The following is a 26392-nucleotide window of genomic DNA, read 5'->3' as shown; positions in this document are numbered from 1 at the left end:
GAGGGCAAGTAGTTAAAAGGTTCTTAGAAAGGTGGTCATCTATTTATGCTGATTTTAAGGAAAGGTCACACACAGTTCACTCGACCCTCGACTGACCCCAAAGCAGGGGCATCACGGGTGGAAAGAACAGCCTGCGTCAAAGTGGAAGGACCCAGTGCACTGCAGATATGGGAAGAGCCGAGGTGGGAGTTTAGGAGGGTGGGGGCTGGCAGCGGGGTTAAGTAGTCAGGACATGAGGAGCCTTGAACGCCAAACCAAAAGCGGGCTTTATCCTGGAAGCGAGGGAGCACCAGTGGAGGAAAGGGTGTGACTTAAGAGTTGTTGGAGAGAAAGACCTCTTTGCTGACCGCGTGGGGCTAGGAAGCTATATGTAGCCTGGTAAGACACCAGGACCCCTCAGCTAGAGCCCTGGAAACAGACAGGAGTTGGCGGGGTGTTGTAGGAGTCCAGAGGAGGCCCGGTGCCGTCTGAAGGGAGGGCCTGAGATAGTGGAGGGGACAGTGTGGTGCCCCCATGCATCATCCATCCCAGCCTCAGGCTTCCTCCAGAGCTCCCATCCCTCATTCCTTCCCTCAGCACCTCAGTGAGAGCTGGGCACCCTCTGCATGCTGCAGATTTTCAATACTTCAAGGGTATAATGGGGGGGGTGCTGCTGCATATGAAAAGCTGAATTCTTGGAGTAAAGTGATATAAAGTGTGTCCCTGTGCTCCTGTGACCTCCCTCAGGTCCTGGGGTCCTAACACCAACACCACCACCACTGCTGGTGCCCAGTCCTCACCAGCAGGGAATCTGGGTTTTGAGGCAGGGTACAGAGCACAGGCCCTGACTGACTTGAGGATCAGAGCCACAGACCAGATGTCCAGGGAGGAGGTGAGGGGACAGAAGGGTCTGAGACACAGGAGGACCATGTCTCAGGGCAGCAGCCAGATGCATTTTTCCAGGACCACACCTTGGGGCCAGGCCTGAGCAGGGGGTGCTGGCCCTGCAGGCCTCCCCAGTCTCCACTCCCTCTCCTGGAGTGCCCCTCCTCTGCTCAGGGCAGCTCCCCACCAGCCTGGGGAGCATTTCCCTCCGAGCCTAACCTGCAGGGCCCTGAGGCTGCCTGGAAAGCTTTTTCTGTGAACCCATATGTAACACACCTGCACTCACTCTTGCCTAGTGTGAAGCCAGGTGGTCCTCCCGGGCACCCCTGGGAAGGAACCATAACCCATGGGGCTGTATTCTCAAGGCCTGGCCCCCAGTGAACCCCTACAGCTAGAAGGCCTCTCCCTCCATGCACACCCTCCCAAAGGCACTGCCTGAGTGCCCAAGAGAACCAAGTGGCATTCTCCCAAGGGACCAGAAGAGGAAGAGGGAGACAAACATGCTTCCAGGATGTCATTTGGGGCCAGGCAGATCCAGGTTCCCAGGGCCAGTGAGGTACACAGTGAATAATGAGGGCTGGTCAGCTCCCAGGACTCACTGTGGACCCGCACCAAGGTGGGAAGGAAAGTGGCCTCAAGGGCCAGGGGAAGCCTGCTGGGGCTCTGCAGCAACCTGTGCGGAAAATCCCTTGAGTCAACCATGTCCCTCTTTTGTTTCTGAACTTTCTTCTAGGAAGTCCTCCTAGACTACCACCAAAGTCAGGCTAGGGCTAGCTGCTCGGCCTTGAACTCTGGGCAGGGCCCACCCCTTATTGGGCAAATCACTCCATTTGTTAAATGCGAGCCTGAGATCCAGCTGGGATAAAGGAACTGTGGGTCATAAACCCCTTGGAAGGGCTTTTCCTTCCACCTCTGGGGGGATGCCAAAGGCAGCCCAGGAGTGAGGAATGAGGCCTGGGTGGCCGCCTGCAGCCCCCACTGGAATCTCCCCTGCTCCTCCCTTCCAGATTAACCGAAACCTGCTAATTGTGGCTGCCCTCTGCATGCTCCCCTCCCCCACCGCCTATTTCTACCTCCCTTTGCCTCCCCTCCCCTCCCCCTTCCATCCGAATGATAAAGGGCTTGGCCCGCCTGCCCCCGCCTGGCCTCAGGCCCCAGCTCTGCCTCGCCACACTGCCCCATTGCCCTGCGCCCACCACCTGGCCAGGCCCCTGCCCACGTTGCCTGCTTCCCCTGCATGGGGCCCTGCAGCAACCCACGCCTGGGGCTCCCCGAGAGGGAGTCGCCCTCCCAGCCCCCCAAGAGGAGGAAGAAGAGATACCTGCGGCATGACAAGCCCCCGTATACCTACTTGGCCATGATCGCCCTGGTGATCCAGGCTGCACCCTCCCGCAGGCTGAAGCTGGCCCAGGTGAGAGGATCCCCGCTCTCCCTTACAGTCCGTTACCGATCGGTCCCCAGACCTGTCCCTCACCTGGAGCTACTCAAGAGGCTCAGGCTCTGGCCTCCACCCCGTACTGGCCCTACTCAGCTATGCCAGTGGGGCCAGTCCCTGCCTGGTCACCCAGGGAGAGGGCTCAAATGCTAAGGCAGGACCCTACCCGGCGTGGTGTCCCCTTTTCCCCTGGGCTCAGAGGTGTTCTGTGAAGGGACCTACGCGGGGATGAGAGGAGGGGTAGAGGTGCCCCACTGCACGCCCGGCTCATGGCACAGGCCGGCTGGCCGCCCACTGGTTTCAGATCATCCGTCAGGTCCAGGCTGTGTTCCCCTTCTTCAGGGACGACTACGAGGGCTGGAAAGACTCCATCCGCCACAACCTCTCCTCTAACCGGTGCTTCCACAAGGTGGGGCAGGGCGAGGGTCGGAGCCTGGGGGCGGGACGCGGGCGGAAATCCTGAGTATCCAGGGTCGGGCTGCCCCACCCAAACTGTTCCCCCTCCCCCACCAGGTGCCCAAGGATCCTGCGAAGCCCCAGGCCAAGGGCAACTTCTGGGCAGTTGATGTGAGCCTGATCCCGGCCGAGGCGCTGCGGCTGCAGAACACGGCCCTGTGCCGGCGCTGGCAGAGCAAAGGTGCGAGGGGCGCCTTCGCCAAGGACCTGGGCCCCTACGTGTTGCACGGCCGGCCCTACCAGCCACCCAGTCCCCAGCCACCGCCCAGCGAGGGCTTCAGCATAAAGTCTCTGTTAGGGGATTCTCGGGAGGGGGCACCACGGAGCAGCCCAAGTCGGTCAGGCTCAGTGCACAATCGGGAGGAAGAGGTACCCACTGCACTCCTGCCCTCTGAGAGGCCTCTGTGGCCCCTCTGCCCCCTCCCAGGGCCCATGAGAGTGGAGGGGGAGACTTCCCAGGGTGGAACCAGCAGGCCCTCGCCCCTCTCCCCTGATTCCAGAACATGGCCCCTTCACTTACTGCAGGGTACCTCAGACCCAGGAGGGCTGTCTGGTGGAGGTCACAGGGCCTCGCTTTGGGGACAGCTGCCCACCTCCTACTTGCCCATCTACACTCCCAATGTGGTAATGCCCTTGGCACCACTACCACCCACCTCCTGCCCCCGGTGCCCACCCTCAACCAACCCCGCCTACTGGGGGGTGCCCCCTGAAACCCACAGCCCCCCAGGGGTGCTCTGGGATCTAGATGCCCTCTTCCAGGGGGTGCCACCCAATAAGAGCATCTACGATGTGTGGGGTAGCCACCCCCGAGACCTGGCTGCCCCCAGCCCAGGCTGGCTCCTCTCCTGGTGCAGCCTGTGAGCCTCCCAGGGCAGGGGCAGCTTTCCTCTCCCACCCTCTCCCGCCACCATCTGGCTTGTTGAGGGGAAACCAAGGACAAGAGGACCAAGAGGTGTGCGTAGCTACAGCAGCATTGAGACACGAGGCATCAGTCGAGCTGAGAGTCCACGTGTTTACTGGACTGCCCCAGAAGAGCTGTGGCCCAGCTGGGTGTCACCCTGGCCCTGGTAGTCAGCCATGCCTCACCTACCCCAAGGCAAGGCTGGGAGCAGGGCTCTGTTTGGAGTAGCCCTTCCTGGTCCCACCATCTCTGGCCCTCTGCCCATCTATCCAACCATCCATCACCATCAGTCACCTCCCCTCCCTGGCTCCGGGCTGGGGGAGGGAAAGCCTAATGGCAGCTCCGGCCTGAAATCCTGCCCTTCCTCAAATGCCTGGAAAGGAGGTAGCACCTTCTGGGGGAGAGGGAACAGAGGCCCTACCTAGTTTTGATGGTGGTAGTGGGGAAGATAACAGTAAAGGAACAGACAACATTTTAATGCAAGTCTGATATTTGGTGGCTGGGTAGTGACTCTGGTGACCACTTGGCCAGGGTCTGCCTCCCAGCTCTGAGACCCCCTGCGGCGCACTGCGATAACATCAGATGGTGATAAGGAAGGGGCTGAGAGCCTGGGCCAAGGGGAGGCAGTCATTACCCCAGGCCAAACACGGGGTTAGAGGAGAGGCAGGTAGACTGGGAGTTTTGGGGGCACTGGGTCCCTAGAGGTCGAGGAGGTCGTGAGGAGAGTGGGGTCTTTGCTGCCTCTGCCGGCAGAGACGCGACTCCAGACTCCTCGGGCGGGACTACGAAGGCAGCTCCTCTGGTGGTGAGAGGGCCGAGCTGGAGCCGCTGTCCAGGCCAGGGCTTGGCGGGCTGCCGGGGGATGGCGTCGGCGTGCAGGGCGTCCCAGTGAGCGGTGTGTCGGTGCTCAGGGAGGAGAGCGTCCCAGAGCGCGGGGCCCTGCGGGGCCTAGCCGGCCCCAGCTCCACTTGGCCCACTCGCTCGGCGAACTTGAGCGAGCACACGGTCTCGCCGAGATCCTCGGGCCGCGTGGAGATCTGCGAGGGAGCGGGCTGGTGGGCGGGCCCGAATGGGCGGCGCCTGGCATGCAAACCACCCTCCCGCGGTCCTGCTGGGTGGGCCCCACCTGCAGCAACAGCACTGCCGTGGCGCCGGGGCCGAGTGCGGGCTGCAGCAAGCGTGTGAGCTGCGAATCGCGGAAGGGCACGTGTGGCCGGCGGGCCCGCAGCGCAGTCATCACGCCTCCCAGCGCCAGCAGCGAGCGATTGATGGTCCGAGCTTCCCGCAGACGTTGGGCGCCGTCCCGGTCTTCCCACGAGGTGCCGGCTGTCCCCGCCTTCCAGGCACGCTCGGATCCGGCCAGGTCCACCAGGTGCAACGTGCCTGTGGGGACACGCGAGCCCGACATCAAAGGGGGCCCGGTGTCGGTTCGGCGACGCCCCCCACAGGGCTCAGGCGCGGGCCGTGGTACCTGAGGTGGCAGGACCGCGCAGTGGGGACGCCGTGCGCAGAGTCAGCGTGACCAGGGCATGCGAACGAGAGCTGTGCTGGTTCATGACGGTGGCGGCGGTGGCCCGGTTGCCCCTTCCCAGGCTCAGCATCTGGAGGCCGGAGCAACAGGGCTGGCCTACTGCAGGATCTGGGCCCCAGGTGGGAGCACCGCGCGGGGCCTTGGAGGACTTCATGGCCTTACCTGATGCAACGACTCCAGGTTGGGCACTTCCCAGTGGGTGAGGCCAGCCACCTGGATTCCCCCCTGGCCTGCTGGGCCTTGCCTCACGGCCAGGCGCTGGGGAGGCCCTGGGGCTAGGAGGTCCCTGGGTGTGAAAGGGGGGGGGCTTTGTTGGGAGTTCTAGGAGGGTGGAACCAAAAGAAGGCGGGGCAGAGGCAGCCAGGGACAACCCTGACCTGACAGCTTCGTTGTAGATCTCCACCATGCTGAGTGTCACGTGGTGCTGTCCCCCTGTCCCCATCTCCCGGAACAGTGACTGCAGTGCCCTAGGAGCTATGCCAGGGTCCTCAGGTGGACCCTGGGGACGGGGCAGGGTGCCACATTAGGCTCATTTCCCAGCCCCTGGCCTCAGGAGCCACCCAGACTCCCCACTTTCCCACCTCCATGCTGTAGGTCTTCCCTGTCCCCGTCTGACCATAGGTGAAAATGCAGACACTGTAGCCTCCAAGGCAGGACAGCACAGCTGACTCCAGTTCTCTGAAGACCTAGGGGTAGGAGGAGTGGGAGGGGCCCTAAGCCCCGGACATGAACAAATCGATTTCTCTGGGAGGAGGATGGGTCTAGCTAGGGGAGCATAATGGGAGGGTGGATCTTCCAACAGACAGAGTAGGCTCCCTGGAGAACATGGCATTTGCAAGAATTTGCCAAGCAAAGACAGGGAGGGACATGACAGGAAAAGAGAACAGGTGATACAGAGTACTGGAGTCCTGACAACAACCACTTGGGAGGCCAGGGGAGTACCCCGGGCTTGACTGCCAGGTTCAAATCCTGCGTCTGGTTGGAGGCAAATCACTCAGCCTTCCCCTATGAGAGATAAGGACTACAGTGGCACTTGTTATGAGGGTTAAGTGGCAACATCTACCAGGAGGGCTAGTGCAGCACCCAGCACACGACAGATGAACCCTGAGGGCCCCATGGGTGTGGGGGACAGTGGCCAGCTGAAGCCTGAGAGGGTGCAGAAAGGCAGGTGAAGGGAAGATGGAGATGGGACTTGTGTCCTGTGGCAACTGGACACCAGCAGCAGCCTTCTGAGCAATGAATTCGCCAGATTTCATGCCCAGAAGGTGGCTGATAACTGAGCGGGCTGTCAGTTCTGCGTGAAGTGTTGGCTGCCAGTCAAGAGGGCAGAATCAGAACTGCCAGTGGGGTCACTCAGATTCCACGACCAGAAAGAAGCACTGGGGGTGGCTGTGGCGGGGGCACTGTGGCACTGTTGCAGAGGTGGGAACATAGGCGAGGGGACTTCTAACAGATAACTTTAGCTCTGTCATCCAGATGCGTTGAATTGGAGGGCCCTGTCCAGAAAGGCTATCCAGAAAACAGTGGACAAGGAGGGCCCCGTTCAGGGCTGCAGTTTGGGACGGAGGCTGAAGACGGGGTTGGGGGTAGTGTGGAGGATAACCAGAGAGAAAGGTAGGTGGAAAACAGCTGTGGGACCCCAGGAAGTAGGGGAGAGAGCCCCAGCCGCCTGCCAGGCACTCTCATCACACTCTGTCCCTGTGAGGCCAGCACAGGTCTGAGTCTGACAGCTCTGCCCCTTGACTCACCCCCTCCCGACTCTCAGCCTTCATTTCCTGAGCTATGGAAGGTCGAGTTGCAAAGTCTGTGTGCGATGGAGATGGTGTATGTGAGGCAAGGTGGTGGTGGGGCTGTGACTTAAGCCTCTGTGACTTAAGCCTCTGTTTTTCAGCTCACTGGGTCTAGCAGGAAAGGGGAGGGAAGCAGGGAGGATCTGTGTGGAACAATGGGAAAGCCTTGAGGCTGGAAGATCACCTGTGCCCCACCATTCCCCTGGCCACAAAGTAAGGAGGGGTGCCCGCTGTCAGGGCTGGGCCGGGGAGTGGGCAGCTGAAGAAGCCTGGGGGGAGGAGGTCACAGCACTGTCCCCACCACAACAGCACCCCAGCCATGCTCCACAGCCAGCCTTGCATGAGCAGTGCCTGTCACTTCAGACATGTTCATTATCATTAGTTTCCTGGTAAAAAAAAGTATTTTTGAAAATGGTAATCTTCCTGTCTAAACCAGGAAGTCTCCTGCTTGCAGGGCTCGGTGGGGGAATACAAAGGGAAAACCCTGGAAGGAAAGGAGGTGCCCAGCTAGGATGCCAGTCTGCCTCCCAGACTCTGACTCCTTTCCCTTCCCTGCTAGAGTCCAGCCACTCTCCCTCTGAGGAGGGCAGGCCAACAGGGAAGGGGAACTCAGAACTTCTTCGGGACTCCAGGGGACTCTGAGGGACAGTCAGCACAGGCGCAAGGGTGGGGCATCACCTCCTCCTGGCTGGCATGTGGAGGGAAGACCCAGTCTAGGCGGAAGCGACGCTGGTGCCCTCGATAGCAGGTGGTGACAGTGCCACCTGGGCCAGGCTCCAAGCTCACCAGGCTGGAGGGTGTCCCTGGCCTCAGCCGACACAGCACACGGATGTTTCCTGGGGTGGAGAGCAGGTCAGCAGGGCTGCCTCCCAGGTCCTAAAGCACCGAGAGGCTCCAGTTCCTCCACCTCTCCCTGCCCCATCCCTGTGCTCCCCAAGAATGCCATACCTTTGAGCTCCAACAGCCGCCCTGGGCATCCAGCTAGGGGCCCCTGCTTTGCCTCCTGGAACTTGGTCCCAGCCCCTCCAGCTGACAGTGCCCCCAGGGCCCAGGATACCTGGGGGAATAAAGATGTGAGGAAGGGAAACAGTCCAAGAAGAGCCAGGGGTTGGGGGTGCGGTGCTGAGAGCAATATCCACCACGGGGCCCCCCAGCTGTGGTGATCTACAACTTCCAATGGCTTCAGGCCCCTGGGGGCATCATTCAGGGGGCCTGGGATGGAGCTGAGGAACCAGAGGAGAACCATAGGCAAGGACATCATCGGTCTCTCCAGGGCTTCCTGGCCACCCTGTGAGGGATTCACTGTCACCCCAGTTTGCACAGAACAAAAATGACACCCAGAAGTGAGATCACACCCAGGATCACACAAGTTGTTCTGGTTCCAGAGCCCACAACTCCCTGGGGCTGGAAAGAGGATAAACAGAGGTTCCCAGAGTAGACCAGTGACAATGCTGCCCAGAGAGTAAGTGCAAGAGGGGAGCCAGTGGTCCTGACCTGACCCCGGGCTTCACTCAGCGAACCCTGACAGCTCTGGGTAAAGGTGCTGACCAGGCCTCGGAGGTCCCCACAGCCCTGACGCAAGCTGGCCATGCGTGCACGAAGTCCTGGTGGGCAAAGGTGGTTGAGGGAAAGCCCAGACCCAAGAGCTCTCCCATGGGCTCCCTAGCCCCAGCCCTTACCTGCTAGCTGCCCATGCATCTGCTGCAGCTCCCTTCTGCAGTTCTGCTCAGTCTCCTGCTGGAGCTGCTGGAGGGCCCCCCGAAGGCCCTGCAGCTGCATCTCCTGTGCCCCCAGCTGCCCCGCCCAACCCAACCCCTGTCACTGAGGAAACAGGCACTTACCAGGCTTTGCCTCAGACACTCCCTTCCCAGTGCCCCCAGACTCCCCGGCCCTTGGGCCCAGCACCCACCTGGACTCGGAGGGCTTCCGTGGTGTCCTGGGCCTCCTGCAGTCGGCCCTGGAGCTCCGCCAGTGCTTCTGCCTCCTCCTGTAGGACAGGTGGGAGCCAGGTGAGCTATGGAGCCAGGAGGAAACTCAGGGAGAGGCACTCCAGCTGCCCCACAGAAAGTCAAGTTGAGAGGAGAACACAGAGCCAGTTAGGAATCCAAGCCTCCCAGTTCCATGCAGGGCTCATTTCCCCAAGTCCCTCTGCTCTCCTGGGGTCAGTCACAGAGGGGAGCCATAGGGTGGAGGGGAGGGATTCTCCTGTGGGCATCAGTCTTTTTGATGGGGACTGTCCCTGATCCTGGTTGCTGCCTCTGCTCCAGCAAGCAGGAGGTCCTGCGGGAGCCTGGGAAGTGTTGCTAGAGACCAGGTGTGCGGGAGGCCCAGACTGCAGGGACGGTGGAGACTAAGCAGGATACCTGTGGGGCCCTGCTGAGGGGGCCAGGGCCGCAGTGCAGCAGGAGGTCCCGAGTAAGGCTCAGGCTCTGTTTCAGGGCCTTGTTCTCCAGAGTTAGATACTGAACCCTTTTCTCCGAGTCTGTCGCCCCCTGCCAGAGAAGGAAGCCCTCAAGACTCACAATGAAAATCTCTCACGTCCCCACCCCCAACCCCGCAGCCTCACCACTCCCAGGCGCAGTTGGCCCAGCTCCTTCTCCTGCAGTTCCAGCTGCTGCTTCAGTTCTTCCAGCTGGAAAGGAGAGACAGGCACAGGGTAGACCACCTCCTTCTAGTCCTCTCCCAGTTCCCTGCTGCCTCCTGAGCCCCTCACCTGTCCAAGGATGAGCTGTTCCAGCCGCTGCGAAGCTCTCTGGTTCTCCTCCAACTGGGGAGGCTGCTGCCCCTGGGCTTCACCCCTTGGTGAAAGGGAAGGGCTTTCGTCTTGGGATGGGGTTCCTGGGGTGAGATGAACCCAGTTAGGACTGAAGAGCTCTCTGGCCTGAAGAAGGGGGCGCCTCAGGAGCAAGGCAGGGCTTAGGACCCTGCACTCCAGGCTGCTCAAGTTCTGGTGGGTGTCACTCCCTTGACAAACTCCCTCTTGAACTCACTACGCCTGACGCACCAGCAGGAATGGGGGACTGCACCCCTGAGGATGCCTGAGTCCCCTGGGGCACGGCCTGCCTCCCCCTGGGGCTCCGAATCCATGCCAGGAGGGCCAAGAGCTGACCAGTCACCGTCAACAATGGGGGGACATCACCAGGCTGAAAAAGAAACAGGAATCAAAGTGGAGAAGGAAGAAGGTTGGGGTGGGGGAAACTGGGATGTGGAGATCAGAAGGACTGGTGAGACAAAACAGGTCGCTGGGAGAGTCTCAACTCCGCTTACCTTGCTCAGGTCGGGAGGATTCCCAAAGCTCTCCTCTGCCCCCAGCTGGACTGAGAGGAACTCAGCAACACGCACCAGAGCCTCTTCCAGGGAGACCTCGGCTGGACCGCCCTCAGCTCCCCCTCCCGGCCCATCCTCAGACTCCGGGCAGCCTGCGAGGCCAGGTGGTAGGAGGAATAGGAGTTCTGGATCATGTGTCAGAGGCTAGGCCACCAGCTGGCACCTGCCAGGTCCCTCCCTCCCAGTGAGGTCAGGGGCACCCCAGCATCTCTCGGACGGCAGCGATCCCTCTTGGACCCAGAGACGCAGCGTTCCCGACGCACCAACAGCACCTACCGACCAGGCCGGTCAGCTCGGTCCACAGTTCTCCTGTGGTCTGGTCAGAACGGCGGCGGTCCCCAGGCTTGCAGCGGGTACTCTAGGGAGGGAGCAGAGGGAGCCCCTGAATAGAGGCCATGTAGCCTGTGGGGCTCCCTGTCCCCAAGGACTGAACCGAGGGGTTGGAGCTGGGGTCTGAGCTTCCAACACCAGAGACGAGGTCCTCCGCACGGCCCCTCCCCCGCGTCAGTGCCATGGGACCTACGCTTTGCGGGCCTGCAGAGCGGTTCTCAAGAAGGGGGTCGCCTGCCGAGCTGCGCCCGCCCCCGCTCACCTGGGAGGGGTTCCCAGGGACCGCGGCCGCCGCGGCCCCGCCATCCCTGCGAAAGAGGCTGTAGAAAATGTAGATCAGCAGCGAGTAGAAGGCGTACATGGGAGTGCGGGGCGGCAGAGGGCCCCGCTTCGCGCCGCCCCGCGTCCCCGCGCCCCAACTCCGCACCCGCCCTCCGCAAAGCCGGTGCGCATGCTCCGGCGGCCGCCCCCTCGGCCCGGTTCCCGCGGGCGGAGGACGCGCGCCCGAGGAAAGGGGGCAAGAGACAGTCATCCCCGGGGCCGCCACCCTAATAAGCGGAGACCTCGAGCTGAGAACGCTACGGCCTCGCACCCGCTCTTCTAGAATCCCTACCAATCCTCTACGAGGAACCCCCACGCGGCGGTAACGGCTTCAAGTTTTCCGCTCGCGGGTGTCCAACTCCGGCTCCCGCAGGCTCCTTCCTCGGCCCCTCCCCTCAGGCCCCGCCCCTCCCTTCACAGCCCCTCCCCTCACCGCCCCGCTCACCACCACGCCCCTCACAGCCCCTCCCCTCACTGCCCCTCCCCTTACCGTCGCACCCCCGCCCCTCACCGCCCCTTCCTCGGCTCCTCCCCTCACTGCAGACCACTGGGCTAACGTGCCGCCCAGGGTGCAGAGACCCCTCCTCCTAGCCCCGCCCACATTCTACTGCCGGGTCTCTCGATTGTCCACGCCCGCGGCTCCCCGGCCCCGCCCCCCCCCCGGCCACTCTAGCCTCCGCTACTCTCGTTGGTTGGCGCGGGGTCGCCGCAGGCCGGACGCGGGAGGCGGGGCGACAGCGGGAGGGCGGCGTGGTGGGTTGGTTTCTGCCTCCGCATCGCCGCTGCTTTCGGGCCTCGCATCTCAGGGTTCTCTGAGTTCCTGCGCGGTCGCCCCTTCTGGACTGGTTCCGAGGACGGCGTCTCCCAGAGCGCAGAGACTAGGCCAAGTCGGCCTTCGCGCCCTCTCCTCAAGGCCCTGCGCCCCAACTTGGGTTCCAGGACGCCAGAGCTCACACCCACCCAGCCTAGGCCCCGAGCCGCATTTTCCCTTCTTTTCCCGGCCGATTTACGTTCTTCCCCACGGTTGTGTCCAGTGGCCTCAGGGCTCTGAAGAGTTTTGGTTGAGCCTTTTCCAATACTTAGAAATGGGGCTCTGGAACCTGGGAGTCCTGGAGAGCCGCCCTTAGGGCTCCCAGTCGCGGCCTCTACGTTCTTTTTCTCCAAAGTTGAGGTCCCTTTCCTGTCCCCTCAAACTCACTACCGCCCCAGGTGTCATGGCCCCCAGGCCATGGGGCGAGTGGAGCACCGCCCTGTCCCACCTGGCGCTGGGAGCGGTGTCTCTGCATGCTGCCGTGAGCACTGCCCAGGTGAGTACACTGGGGCTGGGCAGGAGTGTAGCCCACTCCCAAACCCCAAGAACCTTGCCTGTCCCCTGGTTCAGGGAGAGGGTGGTGGGAGGTAAGTATGGGGGCCAGGCTTCTGTGAGACCCCACCCCCCACCCCTCCCTGCTTAAAGGAACACCCTGGCCTCTTTTTCCCACATTTCCTCCCTTCCCTGTGTTGACAGGCAAGTCGAGGGGCCGCTGCTGGCTTCCTGCTCCAAGCGTTGGCCGCGGCCACCATGCTGGTTCCAGGGCTGGGCACAGATGAAGACCATCTTGCTGGAGCCTGGGTGGCTACTGTCATCGGCCTGCCCCTTCTGGCCTTCGATTTCCACTGGGTGAATGGGGACCGCTCCTCTGCCAACCTGCTCCTGGGAGGAGGCATGGTGCTGGCAGTGGCTGGTGACCACCTTGGTGCCGAGGGCCGCTCTGTGGCTAGTCAGGCAGTGGTGCTGGTGGTCGCAGTGACCATCCTCATTGTGGCTGTTTTCACGACCAACACTTACGGAATGTGGGGGGGTGTGATGCTGGGTGCTGCAGGCCTCCTGAGCCGGCTGGAGGAAGACAGACTGCTGCTGCTGCCGAAGGAGGACATCTGCTGCTGGGCCCTGGCCGCAGGCAGCTGGGCCTACCACCGGGCCCTACACACACAACGCCTGCAGTGGGAGTGACATTGGAGATAGCAAGACAGGGTTTCTGCTCTGGCTACCACGTTCGTCTCTAACGGGCCTGCTCCTGGGGCCTTCTTCCCTAGGGATGGACTCTCCTTCCTTCTGAAGCCAGCTTGCTGCAGTGACTGGTCAGGGGGGCAGAGGCTGGGCACTGTCTCCTCCTCTGGCTGAGTGTGAGGACTTGCTTAGACCAGAATGAGGGGAACAACATCCCAGGCACGTTTGGGGGCCTGATTCTGGGCAGGCCATGGTTGTGGGTCTAGAGAGATGCTCGGTCTCCAATAAACCTTAGGGACTTAGTAGGAATATGGAATATGCCCGTTCTTGAGAGGGACTGAGGGGTCCTCCAGTAAGCTTCCTAAGGCTCCCAGGGCAGCAACTGGTTTTCCTGAGCAAAGGAAGGCATGTGCAGTGCACTACAACCAGCCCTGGGGGCCTTACCCAGTTTGGCCTGCCAGCACCTTTGTCAGGAAGGCTGCTGGACTGAGAAGACATAGGAGACCTTGCTCTCCTGGGATGTGGTGGAGCCTCGTTCTGAATATCCTTGAACGGTCTGGCAGGTGGCCCTCTGAGGCAGTGACCTTCATGGGCCAAAGGCCCGGTGAGGGAGGGAGGGCCGTACCACATCTGTTCCCAGAAATGCACTTTCCCTCCCAGGGCTGACTACCTCCACCCGTTTGACCTCTGACCCATGCAAAGCAAGTCCTGATTTCCTAAGACCTCACTTTTCTCAGTGAACCCCTACTCAGGTCCCAACCACAAGGTTAGGCAACGGGATTGGGCCAAGCAGGGGGTTAGATTCCGGGTCCAGAGCTCTCCCTTGGGGAATCCCTGCGCTTGCGTCCTGTGGAAACACATCTCGTCCCGCATAGGAGGGAGAGGGTGGCCCGCGGGGTTTCTCGCTCCTACGAGCCAGGTCGGAATTCCGCGCGCGCAAGCCTGCATGTCGGAGGACAAAGGCGCAGACACACCCGGACGCGGGGGTCTGAGGCTGCCTTCCGTTCCTGAGGTCCCAAGGCGTGTGCTCGTTGTCCGGGACTGGCGGGAAGCGCAGCGCTCACCCCAGACCCCAGAACTTCCCCGCCGGGGCGAGTGCCCCTCCACCGGTCGACTGGGGCCCCGCCCACTTTCTGCAGGGGTGGGCCTTCGCGCGCCCATTGGTTCTGGCCGCCGCGCCGTCTTGCCCGCTTGGTACTCCAATTGGCCTCGCGCAGCTCACGTGACTGGGAGAACGAGGGGGCGGCGGCGGCGGCGGCGGCGGCGGCGGCGGCGCCGGAGCGGGGGAGCGCGCAGCGAAAACAAAGATGGCGGCTGCGCCGGGGTCGGTGGCCGCGGCGGCTGCGGGGCGACGCGCGGGCCGGACCCACTGAGGCGGCGGAGCAGGGAGCGGGGCTGCGGGGTCGCGGCGGCGGCGAGAGAGCGGCGGGAGCGCGCGGCGCCCCTAACCTCCAGCCGCGGGAGCGCGCCGGCACCCGCCCGCCGGGCCGGCCGGCCGCGATGTCCGGCGCGGAGGAGGCCGGCGGGGGCGGCCCGGCCGCGGGGCCTGCCGGCGTCGTGCCGGCCGGGGCCGGGGTCGGGGCCGGGGCCGGGGCGGCCGCAGGGCCGGCGGCGGCGCTGGGCGAGGCGGCGGGGCCCGGGCTCCCAGACGAGGCGGGCCTGGCCGGAGCCCGGCAGCTGCAAGAAGCGGCCGGCGACCCCGACGCGCCGCCCAAGAAGCGGCTACGGGCGGCCGAGGCGGCCGAGGCGGCGGCGGCGGCGGCGGCGGCGGGCAGCGGGAAGCTGGAGGAGCGGCTCTACTCGGTTCTGTGCTGCACGGTCTGCCTGGACCTTCCCAAGGCCTCCGTGTACCAGGTAGGGCCGCCGGCCCGACCCCGACCCGGCCCGGCTCCAGCCCCGCCGCGGCCGGCCCCCAGGCACCGCGTCTCCTCGGAGGCCAGGCCCGAGCCCTGGGGCCCAGCGGTGCGACTCTGGTGCCTGTTCGGAAGCTCCTCATTCTCTTCCTTTCAGGACTTTCTTGTTTCTTGTTCGGAACCCTATTTTTTTCTTGTTTGACTCCCATTATTTCCTGAGATGCCTCTTCTCTTTTCAGGTCCCCTGCTGGCCCCTCCTCAGCACTCGCCAGTCCTCACGCTGACCCCAGGGAAAGCTGGTGACACATCCCCACGCTCCTCCCCACCCTCCCCACCTCCGGGCGTGCCCCCCTCATTCCTGAGCTCCTGGGCTCTAGGAGCCCTGGTCTTCCCTCTTCCTCAAGAGCTGCTTTTCTCTTCCTTGGCATACACACCTCCCAAACCTGTCCTCGTGCGCATTCTGTACCCTTTTATTCTCGGGGGCAGAAGAACCTGCTTCACCTTGCTATTTCTTTCCGGAAGAACGTTGAAAATGGAGGGAAATACCTCTTTTCCTGCCCTTTCCCTTCATTCCTGGTCTGGATGAACCATTTGCATCAAGCCCCCCAGCTTGGGTCCCTTTTCCAGCCCCAGCACAGTCCAGCTCCTTCTGGGCATGCTGGGCCTCAGGCTAGGCTCCTGTCACGTCCCACCTCACCCTGGCCAGGCCTGTCTTCCCGGGCTACCAGTGCTTCAGGAGGTCTGTCCGCTTTCCTTTTATATGAAGGTCTAGCATGGTGGCTGGACTCAGAGTCCTTAACCCACTCGGGGCCGTCGGAGGGGGGTGTTTGGTCCAGGTTGCTCTTCCGTGTGCACCATACAGCCACAGGGGCCACACTCTGGTCCCAGGGCCAGTGTGCAGTGTCCTGCCTTCTCTATTGTCTGTCTCCAGCTCAGTCCCTCCATCTCTGATAACCCTTCCCTCCAGAGCCCCTTAGAAGAATGAAACAATACCCGATCACCTTTCTTTGCATTTATAGAAGCTGGGCATGGCTGTTGAAGCCTTGTCCCTCTCTTATACTCACATTGGGGGCTGTGAGTGAGAGAGACCTGTTATAAACAGCGCAGAGTTAGTCTGGATTGCCCTTTCCCCAGCCTCTGGATCTCCAGACCCTTCCCACTCTGGTGTAAGGTGGCTTGCTCAGGAGGCTTCCAGTGCACCTGGGTGATGGAGAGAGGAAGGAAGGGGCATGGGCGGGGAAGTGGGCTGAGTTCCTTGGAGAGAAGACACAGGCTCTCAACCTGCCCTCCTGTGCTTTGGGACACTCCTGGCCAGAGGCCCTAGGTCAGGGAGGCCAGAGGCCTCCTGGCCCAGCATGATAGGGGTAGGGCTTCTCGTAATGCCTTCAGCCTTATGGGTGCTCCTCAGAACTTGTCCTTTCTCTGGCTTCTTTTTTCCTTGCCCATGATCCTGCCAGGTGGAAGAAATCTTTCTTGGGCCTTGGATGAGAATCTAGGAAGCTAAGCTAGTGGTTGCAGGGTGGGTGGCATAGGGGAATTGGGGTTCTCCTCATCTCCCCTCCTGTGAGTGGATTGGAGCTGGACCTGACGTGATAACAGGCCATGTGGTGCCGGCTCTTGGGCCGCTCAGCACAGAGAGCTGTAGCTTTGCCTCTGGAGCTGTGGTGACTGGGTCTCTGAGCCTGGCTGGTTTAAACCAGCCTGCACTGAGCTGGGAGCTGAGCTCAGACTGGAGGCAGGCGGCTGAGCAGCTGTGATGGAGAGTGAAGGCGCTGGGGCCACCTGACCTGTGGCCTCTCTCATGGCCTCGTGGGCTCTGCATAGTGGCTTCCCTGGGAATAGGCCTGCTGAGTGAAGAGAGCCCACTGGTGCTGAGCTGTGGGTTCTGGCACCGGCCTCTGCCCCACTCGGGGCGTTGGCGAGGGGTTGCTCTCCTCTTGTTTCCAGAGGCTTGGAAAAAGCTTTAGAACGTTTGACCAGCAGGAGAGCCCTCAGTTCTGGAAGGGTTGGCTGGAGCCCTGCCATGAGGCAGAACTCACTTGGACTGCTGGAAGACCTGCCACGGGTCAGGGCCACGTGGGTTGTGGATGCTCTGCCATGCCTGTGCTGGAGCCTGGGTGTGAGGGGCCTGAGGGAGGGCTGGGGGAACAAGGGAAGGCCTCAGTGGCTCCCTGCTGCATGCAGTGTTCTGTTTCACCATCCCTGCCACCCTGGTTGGGGACGTGAGGGCAGGGGTCGGGATGGACCTGGAGGCCCGCACCACTGCCTGGTTGCCATCAAAGCTAGGTTTGCTCCCGGGAGGATCAGGTCAAGGACGGCATGGGCTCCACTGCCGGCCATCACTCCTTGGCCTGGGCTCGGCCCCTCCACTTCTGCTGGCGTCCTCTGGTGAGTCATGTGAACTGGTTGTCTGTGGTGGGCTGGCCTCAGGATGTGGTGTGTTTTGCTCTCTGTTCCTACTGGCAACGGTTTGCCTGACCCCACCAGGACATGCGGCTCAGGGCGGGCAGCAGCCATGCCGTGCATCTGAGGGCAGTTTCAGATGGTGCTCAGTTCTAGGGTGAGGGGAAGAGCCAGTGGCCATGCTGGGCCCTGTGTACTGTGCCTGGCACTGGGGCCGAGGGGGACAACTCTCTGGGCCTCTGGGGGTGGCTGGGTGCATAGTAGCTTGAGAGCTTGCTCTCTGGCCCCCAGACACCACCCTGTGCCTCCAGGGCAGCCTTCGCGGAGGTGAAGCAGACATAGCTATATGGTTGGGCTTGTTCCCCTACGCCCTAATCCGAGCCCCTGGCCCCACGGTGTCGGCTCCCCACATGCCGTGCACATCACACCACCTGGGTTGGGAAACTGTCTCTGGGGTCAGACCAGGGCACTCATGCAAATGGTTCTTCCGGTGGCCTGCGTTAGGTCAGGCTTGGTCAGGACTACAGCAGGCACAGCAGGTGTTGGCTTTGATGTTCTCCGTGTGGGTGTTAGGTATGTCCTTGATGACTGGCCTGACAAGGTCTGCAGCCACCTTCCAGAGTCCTGGGTGGGCATGCAGCAGGCAACTAGGCAGCGGTAGGAAGGCTGGAGTTGTGGCAGGGACACTCAGACAGGAGTTCAGTGCTGGAGCAGTTGGTGGGCAGCTTGTACTGGCCCCTGTTCTGAATGCAGGCAGTGTGATCTGGTTCCTCTGCCTTCTTTAGGGGAGGCCCAGCCTCAGTTGATGGTGCCTGAAGTGTTGCAGCCACAGCCTGATCCCTGACACCCCTCCCAAGCTCTCTCCTAGCCCTTCACACAAGGCCCAATGTGTCTTCCGTGAGACAAGCCTGGCCTTGACCCTACTGGTGTCAGCCGAGGCCCTGAGCTGTGGTCCAGACTCTCCCACCCCGACCTAGTTCTCAGCCAGGAAAGCTCCTTGTGACACCTATCAGTGGAGGAGTAGTCAGGGGGCCTCTGTCATAGAATGTGGCACCAACTGGCCTTCCAGCCCCTCTGCCCACCGTTCCTGGGCTGAGACCTGGGCCCTGCCCCTCCAGCCCATTGATCCTGTGCCTCTTCTGCCCAGTGCCCTCTCCCTTTCCCTGCCCACTCTGTCCTCTTCCTTGTGGCCCCACTGAGGTGCTGTGGTGGTCTTCTCTCCTGGCTGCAGGATACCTGTCCCATCCTACCAGCCTGGGGCACTTGCCACTGTGCCCAGTGGGAGGATTGGGGATGACCTGCTGTACCTCCCACCCCTAAGGTCCCTGTCCCCCAGGACTCGGCTCAGCCCGTTGGGCTGGTTACCTGATCGGCAGTCACATTGGTAAAAGGCCCAGAAAGCAGAGGAGGCCCTGGCCAATGTAGGCACATGCCTTGGGGAGCCTCCAAGCACACTTTCTTGGCATCTGTCAGCCTGCCTGGTACTGCGGGCTCCGGTCAAAGTAATGTTTAAGAAATCTCTGATGGGGCTGCCCACCCACAGGACCTGGAATCCTCTTCCCCAGCTCTGAGACTATGGCTGGCTCATGCTTTGAGATGAAAAAGGTAGCAGAAAAGAGCTTTGAAAATGTATTTGCTTAGCTATCCAAAACAAGGACAGAGAGGAGAAATTTTCTGGACTCTGGCTAGATGAGAAGTGTCTTTGTGGTGGATGTTTGTCATTTGAGTTACCTTTCAATCTGGGCAGCACTTAGGTCCTGAGCAGGAACCTGACTCTGCGGGTTTGACTGGTCCCCACCCAAGTCCTGGCCCTCCGGGTGGTGTGACATCAGAACCGCTGGCCCAGGACTTCACACTCAAAACCTGTGCAGGGTTGGAGTCCTGGCTTCACCTGAGATAGCCGTGCATCTTGGACACTGCATGGTCCCTTCTTGGTCCCTTAATGAAAGAAGGAGGTTGAGGAAACCTCAGGCTGAGCATGCAGAGTGTGGGGTGCCATGCGGCCCTCTTGGGCCTGGTGACGGGGGAACTCCCCCTGGGGTGAGGGGCACTGTTGGGGTTGGTGCCCTCAGCTGTGCTGTGAAGGGCGGGCTGCTCATGTGGGTCTGGGCGCGGAGCCTTCCTTTAGTGATAAAGAGTAGAGTATGGGAGGGGGGCAGGGTTTGAGGCATTCCAAGCCTGAAAGGCCTACTGATTGAGGACCTGGCCCCCAGAAGCTGGGGACATTTTCTAGGAACTGCTTTTGTTCCAAGACCTGATGGCTAGGGCTCCTCTTCAGGAGTCCAGATGATTTTTTCAGCTCCCGCAGGGGAGAAGCTGGTTCAGATGGAGACTCCGGGCATGCACAGCCTGGGTGTCCATTAGCTGCCTGTGGCCAGGCAGACAGAGGGACTGCTGGGTGATGTCCTATGCGGGCAGGTACAAATGCCCATTTCTGGGCCATTTGCAGAGGGGCTTGGTTGGGGCTGGAGAACCCAAGGATAGGGGAGTGTTGTTGAAATCATAGACTTGTGCCTGGAGTTCTTTCTGAGGCTCTGCAAGCGGGGGGGATCTGCTGGGTGATTACCAGGGAGGGCAGTGGCCCTGTGCCCTCTGTGCTAGGGGCCAAGCTGCAGTGCTGCTTACATCGTCCCATCCCACCTCTTCAGCACCTAAGAAGACTGGTCCTGTCCTCGCTGCTGTTTGTGCATGAGGAAGTTGAAGCTCTGTTAGAAAGGTGACCAGCCTGAGGTCATGCTGCTGGAGACCTGTGGGTCCAGCCAGCATCTGTGCTTGGAGGGCCTGGAAGGCCCTGCAGTGTTGTCCTGGGTTGTGGAGCCCCTCTCCCTACTCCTCCCCGTCACAGGGGTCTTCCCGCAAGGCGGTGGGAAGACAGCCTGGCCTGCACAGCAGGACCTGCTCTCAGGGGCCCAGGCTCTTGGGGGCTTGGCCCTAGCGTCTAGTAAGGCACTCGGGCCTGCCCTGGCTGGTGCTGTCCATCAGAGGCTTGGTGTGCGACTGGTGCCAGGCAGAGTTCTCTGGGGCCCAGCTTCTGGCTGGGCAAATCGGGGCAGGTACCAGGGCAGGACTGTACCATCCAGCCCGACCTCTGCAGGGATGGCCCTTACTGCCCTGGGCCAGGTCTGCATGCAGAGTTGGGTCTTGCTTGTGAGGCCAGGGGGCCTGGCTGGTGGGGAAGGCTACTGAGTATGGTGACTATCTACTATGGACAGATCACCTGGGCTGGGTGTCTGCTGGGGCCAAGGCAGCCACCTGGTGACCACCCAGAGAGCGTCCCTTGCAGGGCTGGTAAGGGTGAGCTGCATGTGGACGTTAGCTGGTCCCTCTGCCAGACTGGCAGCACTTGGGGCATCTTGCTTGTTCACCACGTTCCGACGCAGAGCTGAGCTGCTGGGGCTGAAGGGGCAGTGACCCTGCCTCTCCCCGGAGTGCAGGGGAGGGCAGGTGCCATACTACCTGAGCCTTTGTTGGGTCTGGAGGCTCCTAGAAGCTCGGTGGGGCCTGGCCCAGGAGCTTGGGTGTCCCTGCAGCCCCCAGGCTCTAAGGAGAGGCCTGGCAGGAGGGGTACCCAGTCCACTCCAGAGCAGTGGGCTTTCAGGGCAGTGCTGGGAGGTCAGCAGTCACACATTTGGCTGCCTCTGAGTCCCCTCAGGAGGTCCCTGGACTCCATCCCAAGTCTCCCTCCCTCAGGCCCAGGGCCTGGCTGGGCCACATGGAGACAGGAGAGACCCCTGTGGGTCGGGCCCTGCCTGGGCAGTATCTCATCAAGAGGCATGTAGAACTGGAGCTGGCCACGTGGAACAGTGGGGGGTCCCCAGGCCCTGGGGGAGTGTCTGAGTGTCGGTGTCCTGCAGGCCCTGGCACGGTTCTTGGTGTCCTGCCTGGCTTCCTCACTGGGACTTCACCAGGCAGCAGGTACCACTTCCTTCCCTGCCTTATAGAAGCTGTAGTTGTAGCCCTTGCTTTACCTCTGTCCCTTGGCCAGGGCTCTGAGAGGAGGTATGACCGGGGCTCTTGTTCTGTACCTCCCACGGGGCGGCAACAGCCTCTGGTGTCCATGTCCCCCTCCCCTCCCCTCCCCTCCGAGTCTCTGGCTTCTCCACTGACCTTCAGGGTGGGACGGGATAGGCTGCTTTCCTCCCTGACCGCTCTCAGAACCAGCCTCACTCCCCCACCTCAGCCAGCCAGCTCACCTTCCTCCTCTTGTACGTTTTCAGTTTTGAACTGACTTAGAAATTGAGATTTGAGTGCAGCTAGACTGTGGCATTTGTGCAGATGTGGCTTCTGTGAATGAAGCCTTTGTCCCCAGCCCCGCCGTTCCTGCTATCGGTCTTCAGCACACAGGTCACATCCCTCACTAGACCCCAAGCACTGCCCATGGGTGCTGAGAGCTCACTCAGCCTCCTCCAGCCCTCAGCTCAGGGTGCGCGGACCCCTGAGGCAATGGGGTGGAAGCTGGTGTATTCGAGGCCCCCATCATGTACGGGCTTGGCCAGGCAGTGGCCCGGTGAGTCTTTCTGCCACCCTGTATCCCACTCAGAAGGGTCCTGGGCCCCGAGGACGTCTGTAGCCCAGTGGCTTTCTAGAGGTTTGCATGGCTGGTGGGGCCTGTGGAAGCGTGGCCTGCCTGCTCACCGGTCTCCCACTGGAGATCCAGTGCCCTCAGTGGGTTCCTGCGCACCCCGCCCAGGACTCCCTGGGCTCTGTGAGACTCCTTTGCCTGCCGCCCTCAGCAGCCCCTGGGGTGGGCCTGGGGGACTGTCTACCCCAGAGGACCCTTGGCTCAAGCCTTTGCTCTTGCACCTCTGGTCCCCACGGGGGCCCCTCCTCCCCCAGCCCTGTCAGCCCCTGCGGGGCCAGGCCCACTGCCCCTGGGTGTCTCCCAGCAGCACCAGGTGGGTGCTCAGGGCGTGCGTGTGGACAGTGAGACACCCTGGGTAGCTAAGCTGGCAGCCTGTTATCCCCGCAGGCCAGGACCCCCAGTGGGAGGGTACGGGCAGCAACACCCCCTGCCTGCAGCCCCCATCCCCACCTCCCACAGGCAGGCCCTGCCCACATGCCCTTGTCCTGGGTCTCCCCACCTGCCACAACTGTGTCACTGGGGAGCCAGCCTCACCGGGTAGGTGGCAGCTGCCTTCTCACCTGTGCTGGCTGGGGAGGCCGATATGGAGGGGCCAGGCTGGGGGTTGACCTGAGCCAGGGAGGGGGTGTAGGAAGACTCTGCTGCCCACTCAGCTGTGTGCTGAGGGCCACTGCCGCGCCTGGCTGAGTGCCCCCATTCCTGTAGACGTCCCCGTCAGGCTCTGTGGGGGACTCCTGGCCCCAGGATGGGAAAAGGCCAGGCCCCCAGCCCCAGTGTGCTCAAAGCAGTCTCCGCCAGCGGGCCTACCTTTATGAAGGGCTGTAACCTCTGCAAGCCGACAAGGGCCACCCTCAAGACACCCCCTCCACCGGGGCCCCACCAGCTGAGCCTGCAGCGCTCCAGGAGAGAGGTCTGGCTCTCCTGTCAAACACCGGCACACCTGGGGCCCTTCGTGCAGTTGGAGCCCTGGGCCGGCCAGCGGAGGGTGGGGAGGAGGGGGCGCGTGCGGCTGTGCAAGTCCCGCAGGTCTGTGAGCTTCATCTCCCTTTCCTTCTTCGCAGTGTACTAACGGTCACTTGATGTGCGCTGGCTGTTTTATCCACCTACTAGCAGATGCCCGGCTGAAGGAGGAGCAGGCCACGTGCCCCAACTGTCGTTGCGAGATCAGCAAGAGCCTCTGCTGCCGCAACCTGGCCGTGGAGAAGGCCGTGAGTGAGCTGCCCTCCGAGTGTGGCTTCTGCCTGTGCCAGTTCCCCCGCTCCCTCCTGGAGAGACACCAGAAAGAGGAGTGCCAGGACAGGTAACTGGCAGATCCTTCCATGCCCGCAGCCTGGCGACAACCTTGCAGGGCTGGCCACGTGAAGCTGCTCAGAGCCTGGGCTGATGGGGGTGGTGGGCACGAGGCCCCCCAGAACAGCACTGGGATCTGTAGCCAGTGTGTGTCTGGACATCACCCTGGCCCTCCAGGGTTCTTCCTGGCAGTGTGGTGGCCTCTTAGACACTGTCCTTGCATTCTTGGGCCAGGAGAGCGTGGCTGGCACAGGCGCTCTGGAAGTGAGTTGTGAGGCCGCACTGGCACCCCCGCCTGGCTGGTGGACACTGCTGCCTGCCGGCAGGGCCCAGCTGCCAAGCCACACGTGGACCAGAGTGGTGTGGGCTCCACCGTGGTCAGTGGCAGCTGTCGCCAAGCAGGAGAGAGACTTCACGACGCAGCCCCCATGCGCTCCTTCTCAGTCTCTGCCACACGTGCTCTGAGCCCTTCCTGGGGTGGCACACAGGGACTGTGCCCTTCAGGGGAGGTTTGTGAGAGCAGGGCTGGGTGGAGGCCCCCCTTTGGAGGACCCCTGGGCGCAGCCACCTACCATGGGGCGCAGGCGTGACCACCGTGCTTGCCTCCTCCCCAGGGTCACCCAGTGCAAGTACAAGCGCATCGGCTGCCCATGGCACGGCCCTTTCCACGAGCTGACGGTGCATGAGGCCGCGTGCGCCCACCCAACCAAGACGGGCAACGAGCTGATGGAGATCCTGGATGAGATGGACCAGAGCCACCGCAGGGAGATGCAGCTGTACAACAGCATCTTCAGCCTGCTCAGCTTTGAGAAGATCGGCTACACAGGTGAGGGCCGCCGCCCACTGCAAACCACACATGTCGGGGTGGGGCCCGGCCGCCAGAGGCATGGGGGAGAGCAGGCTCCGGGCAGTGGGCACAGTTGTACCAGGTGGACAGGCTCCGCTGCAGGGGAGAAGGTGGGCTGGAGGCTGGGCATGGAAGGGGCCACCAGGACCCTTGGGGGAAGCTGCATGGCTCTCACAGAGGCCCCTCCCCCTGTCCTCCCAACCCCAGCCCTGCCATCCCAGCAAGGCAATGTCCTTATTGCGTGGGGCAGCACAGCCTTGGGACGGTCAGGGTCTGACCAGGAAGTGAGTGTGTCTTGTGGGGTCTGGGAGCTGGGGGCCCGCCCCTCGGAGCCAGGGGCAAGAAGAGTACTTGACGTCGCGTCCTGCCTACAGGCGGTTACTGCAGTGGCTGTGGGCCTCCTGAGGCCAGCGAGAAGACAGTCAGGGCCAGGGCTCCAGAACGAGCCAAGGGTCCCCAAGTCGAGCTGCAGAGCTGGGCGTGGACGCCCCGAGATGGGCAGGCTGGACTGCACCCAGGCCCACTGGATCTCTTGGGCTCTCCTGGCCACCACTACTGCCTTTGGACACGCTGGGGAGCAGGAGTCAGGCCAGAAGCTGGTCTAGACACAGAGAACAGCAAGAAGCACCTGCTGTCGCTGGAGCTGCTGGGGGTATTCTGGTCCTCTCCTGCCCAGCCCACGCCAGGCGGCCGGCTCAGAGCATCAAGGGCAGCCACAGGCAGCAGTCACACCATGCTGCCTGGACTGGGCCTGGCGAGGTGTAGGCCTGTGTAGGCCCCAGAGGCTGAGGGCCTGGGGCCTCAGCAGCAAAAGGCCACGGCCCTTGATTAGTCGTAGCCTCAGCCATCCTGGTGGGCAGCGTATCACAGACAGTCCAGGCCAGGCCTCGAGGGTCCGGGCAGGCCGAGGCATCGTGACTGCAATGGCAGCCGGGCAGAAACAACTGGCCACCTCCGTGGAGTGACTCGCAGGCCATGGGCCGTGCTGAGAGGACAGTGTGACAGCAGTCGCCCACTGACGGGCAGGCCTGCGGCCGGCTGGCAGAGCCCAGCATTGGGCCAGACACTGGCACTCCGCCTCACAGCCCAGCGCAGGCTTGGGTGCCACGCGCCAGCCCTCCTGCCGGCTTTTCTGGCAGCTCTGTATCAGAACCAATAAAGTGCACTTGTTCTCAGAACTGCATCCTGTCTGTGTGTCTGCTTACCCACGCCCCTGGGGCGGGGCCTCTCCCTCTGCTGGGCCTTGAGGGGTGGCAAGGAGGGAGGCCAGTAGGGGCCCGGCAGGGCCAGCCGCTCACCTCTCGCAGCCTCTGGACTCCATGCAGCTAATGCGTGTCACTTCTGTTTATAGTCGTTTCCCCCAAGCTTGTGTGCGCCTCCGTTTGCCATAATCGCGTTTGACTTGCCTTGTGCCAAGTAGAGCGCATGGTGTCCTGGTAAGTTGCCTTCCTCCCTGGCTGGGCCTGTGTCCTCAGCCGGTCGGGAAGGCGCCACCACCCGGCCCTGCCCGCTCTGACTGCCGGCCCTCCCGGCCTGTCTGTCTCCACAGAGGTCCAGTTCCGGCCCTACCGCACGGATGACTTCATCACGCGCCTGTACTACGAGACACCGCGGTTCACGGTGCTGAACCAGACGTGGGTCCTGAAGGCACGTGTGAACGACTCGGAGCGCAACCCCAACCTGTCCTGCAAGCGCACGCTCTCCTTCCAGCTGCTCCTCAAGAGCAAGGCCACGGCGCCGCTGGAGTGCTCCTTCCTGCTGCTCAAGGGCCCATACGACGATGTGAAGATCAGCCCCGTCATCTATCACTTCGTCTTCACCAACGAGAGCAACGAGACGGACTACGTGCCGCTGCCCATCGTCGACTCTGTGGAGTGCAACAAGCTGCTGGCCGCCAAGAACATCAACCTGCGGCTCTTCCTGTTCCAGATACAGAAGTAGGCAGCCCGCGGTGCTGCCCACACCGCCGGTGGCAGCTTCGCAGTGCAGGCGACCACTGCAGCGACGAGGGAGAAGGAACAGAAGGGAACCTTGGGACGTCTGCATGCGTGTGTGAAGGTGTGAGCGCTCATGCCTCGCCCTCCGCCCCACCTCCCCTGTCCCGGGCACTGGAGGCTGGGCCACCGCAGAGGAGACGCTGCTGGGGACCCGAGAGGCCCAGTGCGGCACAGCGGCCCTGCCTCAGACCCCATGCGCAGTGCAGTGGGCCACACGCCTGCTCTGGGCCACACACGGCTCCTGGGCCGGGCTCGGGGGCACTGACCTCAGACGGCATATTTGATTGCAATTAAAAAGGCACCCTTGTTTCCTACTTTCTGTTTTGTTCAAGGGAAAGGCGTGGCTGTAATCAGACAGCATGGGGTCTTTGGTTTGGCTGGGGGTCAGAGTCTATCCATCCCTGTTATTGCACCTTCCTGCCCCGCACCCTCAGGAGAGACTTGGAGACCCTGCCCCCTCTGATGGGCCTGGGCA

The 26392-nt window shown here is 62.3% G+C and overlaps 3 protein-coding genes across 12 annotated transcripts; 2 read left to right on the top strand and 1 right to left on the bottom strand.

The window, feature by feature from the left end:
• The first annotated feature begins 44 nt into the window (after window positions 1-44).
• Window positions 45-3938, top strand: FOXH1 (forkhead box H1). Its single transcript, XM_074352880.1, has 4 exons — window positions 45-182; window positions 1598-2275; window positions 2604-2708; window positions 2813-3938. Exons 2-4 carry the CDS (start codon window positions 2102-2104, stop codon window positions 3614-3616), a joined length of 1083 nt encoding a protein of 360 aa, XP_074208981.1. The 5' UTR covers window positions 45-182; window positions 1598-2101; the 3' UTR covers window positions 3617-3938.
• A 172-nt stretch (window positions 3939-4110) lies between these two features.
• Window positions 4111-11163, bottom strand: KIFC2 (kinesin family member C2). 6 transcript variants are annotated; one of them, XM_074352751.1, is made up of 18 exons: window positions 10828-11161; window positions 10581-10662; window positions 10245-10396; window positions 9982-10120; window positions 9691-9815; window positions 9544-9609; window positions 9341-9469; window positions 8887-8964; window positions 8657-8771; window positions 8472-8581; window positions 7926-8034; window positions 7656-7813; window positions 5769-5873; window positions 5565-5686; window positions 5350-5473; window positions 5128-5257; window positions 4783-5039; window positions 4111-4693 (listed from the first exon to the last, which is right to left on the bottom strand). In XM_074352751.1, the coding sequence occupies exons 1-18, from the start codon at window positions 10993-10995 to the stop codon at window positions 4439-4441; spliced, it is 2424 nt and encodes an 807-aa protein (XP_074208852.1). In that variant the 5' UTR covers window positions 10996-11161; the 3' UTR covers window positions 4111-4438. The 6 variants fall into 6 exon arrangements, with proteins under 6 accessions (XP_074208852.1, XP_074208853.1, XP_074208850.1 ...); XM_074352752.1 differs by having other exon boundaries at window positions 10897-11160; XM_074352749.1 differs by having other exon boundaries at window positions 4111-5039; window positions 5350-5686; window positions 8657-8720; window positions 10828-11163.
• Window positions 11164-11504: 341 nt separating this feature from the next.
• On the top strand, window positions 11505-26231 carry ZFTRAF1 (zinc finger TRAF-type containing 1). 5 transcript variants are annotated; one of them, XM_074352884.1, is made up of 4 exons: window positions 11679-12262; window positions 22845-23083; window positions 23688-23899; window positions 25470-26231. In XM_074352884.1, exons 1-4 carry the CDS (start codon window positions 12170-12172, stop codon window positions 25859-25861), a joined length of 936 nt encoding a protein of 311 aa, XP_074208985.1. In that variant the 5' UTR covers window positions 11679-12169; the 3' UTR covers window positions 25862-26231. The 5 variants fall into 5 exon arrangements, with proteins under 5 accessions (XP_074208984.1, XP_074208985.1, XP_074208982.1 ...); XM_074352881.1 differs by lacking the exons at window positions 11679-12262; window positions 25470-26231 and adding exons at window positions 14297-14799; window positions 24295-25103; XM_074352882.1 differs by lacking the exon at window positions 11679-12262 and adding an exon at window positions 14301-14799.
• Window positions 26232-26392: the final 161 nt, after the last annotated feature.

This window comes from Camelus bactrianus, chromosome 25 (genome assembly GCF_048773025.1).
Source record: "Camelus bactrianus isolate YW-2024 breed Bactrian camel chromosome 25, ASM4877302v1, whole genome shotgun sequence".
Classification (NCBI taxonomy): domain Eukaryota; kingdom Metazoa; phylum Chordata; class Mammalia; order Artiodactyla; family Camelidae; genus Camelus; species Camelus bactrianus.
This window is presented reverse-complemented; position numbering and strand designations above follow the sequence as displayed.

Bases quoted from the DNA above. Each gene is read 5' to 3' on its own strand.
- FOXH1 (XM_074352880.1), top strand. From the start codon at position 2,102: ATGGGGCCCTGCAGCAACCCACGCCTGGGGCTCCCCGAGAGGGAGTCG. The intron at 2,276-2,603 runs GTGAGAGGATCC...CACTGGTTTCAG, and splicing joins GCAGGCTGAAGCTGGCCCAG to ATCATCCGTCAGGTCCAGGC. The intron at 2,709-2,812 runs GTGGGGCAGGGC...CTCCCCCACCAG, and splicing joins CTAACCGGTGCTTCCACAAG to GTGCCCAAGGATCCTGCGAA.
- KIFC2 (XM_074352748.1), bottom strand. From the start codon at position 10,995: ATGTACGCCTTCTACTCGCTGCTGATCTACATTTTCTACAGCCTCTTT. The intron at 8,582-8,656 runs GTAAGGGCTGGG...TTTGCCCACCAG, and splicing joins GATGCATGGGCAGCTAGCAG to GACTTCGTGCACGCATGGCC. The intron at 5,258-5,349 runs GTAAGGCCATGA...TCCGGCCTCCAG, and splicing joins ACCTGGAGTCGTTGCATCAG to ATGCTGAGCCTGGGAAGGGG.
- ZFTRAF1 (XM_074352881.1), top strand. From the start codon at position 14,446: ATGTCCGGCGCGGAGGAGGCCGGCGGGGGCGGCCCGGCCGCGGGGCCT. The intron at 14,800-22,844 runs GTAGGGCCGCCG...CCTTCTTCGCAG, and splicing joins CCAAGGCCTCCGTGTACCAG to TGTACTAACGGTCACTTGAT. The intron at 23,084-23,687 runs GTAACTGGCAGA...CCTCCTCCCCAG, and splicing joins AAAGAGGAGTGCCAGGACAG to GGTCACCCAGTGCAAGTACA.